Below are 6,755 nucleotides of genomic sequence, written 5' to 3' on the forward strand. Positions count from 1 at the left end.
ATATAGTGTACATGGATATAGGGAAGTTCTACTCACACTTGTAGCACGTCTATGGTGCACATACCTGTGTTATGAGGTGAGTATACCCCCCCCTCCCCCCCCCCCCTCACACACACACACATCTACACACACATCCACACACACAGTTGTGCAAGTCGCTCAGCAGTATTGCATGTGTGTGTGTGTGTGTGTGTGTGTGTGTGTGTATGTGTGTGCGTGTGTGTGTGTGGATGGGTGTATGTGCGTGTATGCGCATGTGTGTGTGTGCGTGCATACACCTCTGTGTTCTTGTAGGACACCGGTCCAAACTTGTTCCTCTCTCCAGAGCACAGCAACGGTCGGCCGTTCGCCACCAACGGAGAGCTAAGCCCGTCTTCACAGACGCAGAGTCCGCACCGTATACAGCCTGTTGCGCGAACAGCCAGCGCTCTGGTGGATCAACGGCGGCTAAAGTCTCCGATGAAGAACTCCATATCGCGTAGTCAGAGCCTCGGGTCTACGTCCAGTGACGAAATTGGCCAAGTTCAGGGTGAGTGGACGTTTGTTTGGTTTCTGTATGTGCTCTTTTGGTACTGTGAGTACACACATATTCTGCGCATATGTATGTTTTTTGACTATTTTCGGCCTGGGCACTTTTGGTTCAAAATATGTTGCGGCCGCAAAAAGTTCAGTGTGACACTGTATACAGGCAGCGGCAGCACAGGCTGACATTTTATTAATGCAGCCGAAATGTGTGTTAGCCCTGGGAGGCCGAATTTAGACGCGCCGAAAAATTGTAGACTTTCAGTATCCTTTTGCTGTACTCTGCAGAGAAGCTCCAGTCGAGCAGCGTTTTTTGTATGATTTCCCGGTCATGTTGGCTCGATATTGCACACCATGTGCAGCTAGTAAGCATAGACGGCTGCATTGCAGTACTGGGCTACATTATAGTCTACATGGCAATACAGGTCCAGGTAGCAGTAGTACTGGGCTGCATAATGATGCGGAATACTAGTACCTCTAAAAAAGAAATGATGGAGCATGTTATATTATGTTTTGCGAGGGTTAAGCACCACATAGTCTGTGCTAGGCCAAAGATGCCACTCTGACGGCTATATTATGATGTTTTTTTCCATCCGTGACAGGTCCTAAACGAATATCAAGCACTGATCTTGGTGAGATTGGTTCGAGGAAGGAACGAAGTTCCCTCACCTCCCTGAGCCTGCGCGGCCGTACAAAGTCATTTGAGCATGTGGCCAAGAGTCGAGTACATCCGATGGGTGCAGAAGAAGGTGAGCTGTAGTAAAATACGAACGAAGCAGTGTGGCGGGTAGCTAGGTATTGTCGTATTAAAGTTCCCCTGTCTAAAGATTATCATCGCTTGGAATGTGGAGCTTAGCAGTCACGTCTTCAAGGGGTGCCCCTTGGGGAAAGTATTGGATTTTTTGGCCACCAGGGCACATTTTAGCGCTCTACAGGCGCTCTGGGCAGACCATCCTGGACAAAAAGTGGTATGACCATGGTGTTACTGTTCGTACCAAGTGTGTCACCCTGGTGTTTCTGCGTTTCTGTTCTGTAGCTATCCTGGCCGCGAGCAGAAGTTCCCAGTCGAATACAAATCTTACAGAAGGAGAAGAAGCCGACTCAGCCTTGGGTGACCTGTCGCGACTGACGCGTGTCCTGTCTGCTCCCAACGTCGCAACCGAGAACTCGCCGAACGAGCCGAATCTCCGGCAAGAAGTCTTGACAAAGGACCGCAATGCAGTGAACAACGTGAGTCACAACTGCTACCTGGGTTCTCCATCACGTATTAGCAGTGTATCTATCTGATCTCTCTTTCTATCACACTGTTCTACAGTGCTGGCAACTGACATCCGACCCCTGATTCTCGTACTCGAGTGCAGTACCGATTCTAGCGGTGTCTCTATTTGCTAGTGTTACAATCCCATGCTGGGTGTTTGCAATGTGAGCACACCGCTCCAGGGGTCGGATTTCAGTTGCTGCCAGCACTTAATGTAATGATAGTTAGTTGTCTGATGCTTACCTATGGGCATGAAACTATTAGTTGCAGCGAATGATGCGTGGTGCTCTGTGCCGTGTGTACGATAGCTCTATTCGAATGATTATTGAGCACTCTACCGAGCCGGAGGACTCTCATATAATGATATAATTCTAACTGTAGTTGTATTGGTGTTGGTGTGACTTTTCTTACGTTTCATTGAGGAGCAAGACATTCAAAAAATTGATAATACCGTGCAATCCCTACAGACAAAGCAGGACAAAGGTGGAAACGAGAATATTGATCAACGACAGTGAACAAAGACGAGAGATAGCCAAAGCTCTTATTGTGATGAGTTCATTGTTACAGAAAATCTACAACACCTTCCAACTCCACAGCCAGAGTTGACTTTGTGTGTTTGTGTTTGTGCGTGCGTGTGTGTGTGTGTATGTGTGTGTGTCTGTGTGTGTGTATGTGTGTGTGTGTCTGTGTGTGTGTGTGTGTGTGTGTGTGTGCCTGTGTGTGTGTGTGTGTGTGTCTTTGTGTCTGTAGGCGCAGAGTTTGACGCAACTTGTCTCGTTTCCCAACACTGAGTTGGTACCGATCACACCATGGGCACGCTTTACCAAGCCTGGCAGTGTACGCAAGGTAGCCAAGAAACAGGTAGGAGTGGTGTTCTCTTTCTGTGTGTGTGTGTGTGTGTGTGTGTGTGTGTGTGTGTGTGTGTGTGTGTGTGTGTGTGTGTGTGTGCATGCGTGCACGCATGTGTGTAAGTGTGCACACATGCACGTGCTTGCGCGCACACGCATGCGCTTGTGTTGATAAGAATGAATTTTTCACAGTTTCTCAGTTGGTTAGTGTGTAAACCATTTGCTGTCCATGACATGTACTTGGACTCACTACCACGACCTGCCAACTTTGATTCGCCAGTGGTAGGTAGATCTCCCTCTAGGTGGGGTTGCCAATAGTGAGGTTGTATACCCTCAACATGCGCTGTACAGGGGTTAAAGATGGGCATGTTCACGTACGTATTCCCGTGCACAGGAAGATTGTGCCAGTCACACCAGCGAGTGCATCAATGTACATGCATGGGTTGCATACTTGCTGTAAATCTGTGCCGAGCGGAGAGGTTTCAAATCTGGTTGGAAGATGAGGAGACGTTCTAAAAACATCAAAACAAAATCAGGAGATCTACCGCCGCACACGGGGAATTGGCATTTTTCTGCAGCTCTTTAGTTGGAATAGTTTTTTGGCCGTTTAGGTGATGTCTGCACCCGGGTGGGTTCATCTGCGCTCCCATACCTCTCTGTACTTTCTTACCATCACTGCTCCTGTTCTGTTGTCGTGGTGCTGTTGACCAACGTGTAGGAGGAAACAATAGTGCTGGTGAAGGACGGCCGAGGTCTGGGATTCACGATCGTGGGTGGACGTGGCACACAGCGCGGCGACCTGCCGATCTACGTCAAAACCATCACGGTCGAGGGAACCGCGGCAGAGGACGGTAGACTGCTAGTGGGTGAGTTTACACTGCTGGAAGTGCCTTGTGTATATTATGTGCATGTGTAGTGGACAGTGTATGTTCCCGAGTCTTGTCAACCGGACACATTCGCAATATTCCGAGTGCACACACTTACTCCAGAGTCCTGCCTAAGAGCGGGAAGAAAGCCTTTCACCTAATCAAAACGTGTGTGTGTGTGTGTGTGTGTGTGTGTGTGTGTGTGTGTGTGTGTGTGTGTGTGCACTGTTACAATTCTTCTATACGAAGGCGATGAGATCTTGGCCATCAACGGACAGTCACTGGACGGCGCTACACAGGCAGAGGCAAAGCAAATATTCAAGGTATGCTCACGCTGTACACACAGCAAATATTCAAGATATGCTCACGCTGTACACACAGCAAATATTCAAGGTATGCTCACGCTGTACACACAGCAAATATTCAAGGTATGCTCACGCTGTACACACAGCACACATATTCAAGGTATGCTCACGCTGTACACACAGCAAATATTCAAGGTATGCTCACGCTGTACACACAGCAAATATTCAAGGTATGCTCACGCTGTACACACAGCACGTATTCAAGGTATGCTCACGCTGTACACACAGCACATATTCAAGGTATGCTCACGCTGTACACACAGCAAATATTCAAGGTATGCTCACGCTGTACACACAGCACATATTCAAGGTATGCTCACGCTGTACACACAGCAAATATTCAAGGTATGCTCACGCTGTACACACAGCAAATATTCAAGGTATGCTCACGCTGTACACACAGCAAATATTCAAGGTATGCTCACGCTGTACACACAGCACGTATTCAAGGTATGCTCACGCTGTACACACAGCACATATTCAAGGTATGCTCACGCTGTACACACAGCAAATATTCAAGGTATGCTCACGCTGTACACACAGCAAATATTCAAGGTATGCTCACGCTGTACACACAGCAAATATTCAAGGTATGCTCACGCTGTACACACAGCAAATATTCAAGGTATGCTCACGCTGTACACACAGCAAATATTCAAGGTATGCTCACGCTGTACACACAGCACATATTCAAGGTATGCTCACGCTGTACACACAGCAAATATTCAAGGTATGCTCACGCTGTACACACAGCAAATATTCAAGGTATGCTCACGCTGTACACACAGCAAATATTCAAGGTATGCTCACGCTGTACACACAGCAAATATTCAAGGTATGCTCACGCTGTACACACAGCACATATTCAAGGTATGCTCACGCTGTACACACAGCACATATTCAAGGTATGCTCACGCTGTACACACAGCAAATATTCAAGGTATGCTCACGCTGTACACACAGCAAATATTCAAGGTATGCTCACGCTGTACACACAGCACATATTCAAGGTATGCTCACGCTGTACACACAGCAAATATTCAAGGTATGCTCACGCTGTACACACAGCAAATATTCAAGGTATGCTCACGCTGTACACACAGCAAATATTCAAGGTATGCTCACGCTGTACACACAGCAAATATTCAAGGTATGCTCACGCTGTACACACAGCACATATTCAAGGTATGCTCACGCTGTACACACAGCACATATTCAAGGTATGCTCACGCTGTACACACAGCAAATATTCAAGGTATGCTCACGCTGTACACACAGCAAATATTCAAGGTATGCTCACGCTGTACACACAGCACATATTCAAGGTATGCTCACGCTGTACACACAGCAAATATTCAAGGTATGCTCACGCTGTACACACAGCAAATATTCAAGGTATGCTCACGCTGTACACACAGCAAATATTCAAGGTATGCTCACGCTGTACACACAGCAAATATTCAAGGTATGCTCACGCTGTACACACAGCAAATATTCAAGGTATGCTCACGCTGTACACACAGCAAATATTCAAGGTATGCTCACGCTGTACACACAGCACGCATAACAATGCACAACGGGCACATCACAGGACCATCGGAAGTAGTTTTGATTGGTCCGGTCCAATCCTATCCTTTCATTCAGTTTGTGTATTATATGGAGGGTACCCAATACGCATAACCTCCTCAGCAGTAAACCTGATTGTGTTGATGGACAACACATTGGTGCGGTGATGCCCTGACCAACCGGATCAGTTCCGACGGACTTGCGTTAGACTCTATACCCTAGACACTTGCTACCGGATGAAACTCAGAGTTAACCCTTTCACGGTCTCACATTTGAAAATCAATCACCGGTGATCGATTTTTTCAAACTATCGTAACTCAGTCAATTTTTGTTAAAACACTTTTTTCGTCCTCTTACTATTGTTTGAACTAGCTCTGCCTGCTACTACACTAGCCAACTAGCAACGAACTCTACCTGTCGGTATTGAGCACTCTCTTGGACAGCCTGGAGCCTCTCTGTTTCATTGTTTAGGCCCAGCACCATTCATAGCGCTTACACGACATCCAGGACTGCGTGAGTCCAGGCTGTCAAATATGCACTCTAGATCGGATTTCGGCTCGCAAAAGTGTAGCAAGCCTTTTATTGTGCAGCTATGTATACTGTGGTTGATGTTGATCACGTTCTAATGATGCGGTGCCCATTCATCGTTGTCTGTTTTGTCTACTGCAGAATGTGAAACGTGGAATTGTGACACTGGAAGTGAGACATCGGCAGCGCAACACGCACCGCGAGATTTTAATCACTCTCAACAAAGGTAGTGGAGAGTTCACTCATCATTTTGGCACAGCTGCTGGTTTTTATCTTGCTGCCTGTAGAGCTGCCATGAATTAAAATACATACTGCCACTTCAGTCAGTGTGATTAATTCTGGCATGAGTCGTGAGGTTAGGGAAATCATGCCACGAGTAGGTTCTGTTTGCAGTCAGATAACACGAGAAAAGGAATGTCAATGTGCAAAATTCTTGACCAACAACCAGCAGGTTAAATCTTACATCTGCTTTCAGGCATGAAGACCTGTTGAAGCGGTCTCATACAATCCTTATTGGCTAGAATTCCGTGCCTTCTTAACCCATTGAACGCTGATGACGTCTATAGACGTCATTGAAAATGCCCCCCATGCGCGGGATGACGTCTATAGACGTCATGGGATATATAGTGATTTCCGTCACTATCAGGTGTGTAAAAGCACTGTTAGTCAGTTGGATCATGATCCTGCCTCTTGTACGATAGGTCGTCGGTACGAATCCCGCTTGGTAACACTATGCGTCTTTTTTTCTTCTCTTTTCAGCGATCTTTCAGCTGCAATTGCACACATTTAGCGTATTTCACGC

At 46.8% G+C, this 6,755-nt stretch overlaps 1 protein-coding gene across 2 annotated transcripts in view; it reads left to right on the forward strand.

Moving 5' to 3' along the window:
* The window catches only part of LOC135819242 (PDZ domain-containing protein 2-like), a 48,810-nt gene that overhangs the window by 16,125 nt on the left and 25,930 nt on the right, over window positions 1-6,755 (forward strand). For both annotated transcript variants that reach the window (XM_065332412.1, XM_065332413.1), the window contains exons 6-12: window positions 295-529; window positions 1,125-1,271; window positions 1,559-1,752; window positions 2,531-2,641; window positions 3,347-3,494; window positions 3,744-3,817; window positions 6,095-6,179. In XM_065332412.1, coding sequence (XP_065188484.1) covers window positions 295-529; window positions 1,125-1,271; window positions 1,559-1,752; window positions 2,531-2,641; window positions 3,347-3,494; window positions 3,744-3,817; window positions 6,095-6,179 — 994 coding nt within the window. The remainder of the gene's footprint in view (window positions 1-294; window positions 530-1,124; window positions 1,272-1,558; window positions 1,753-2,530; window positions 2,642-3,346; window positions 3,495-3,743; window positions 3,818-6,094; window positions 6,180-6,755) is intronic.

Source organism: Sycon ciliatum, chromosome 6, assembly GCF_964019385.1.
Source record: "Sycon ciliatum chromosome 6, ocSycCili1.1, whole genome shotgun sequence".
NCBI classification, from domain to species: domain Eukaryota; kingdom Metazoa; phylum Porifera; class Calcarea; order Leucosolenida; family Sycettidae; genus Sycon; species Sycon ciliatum.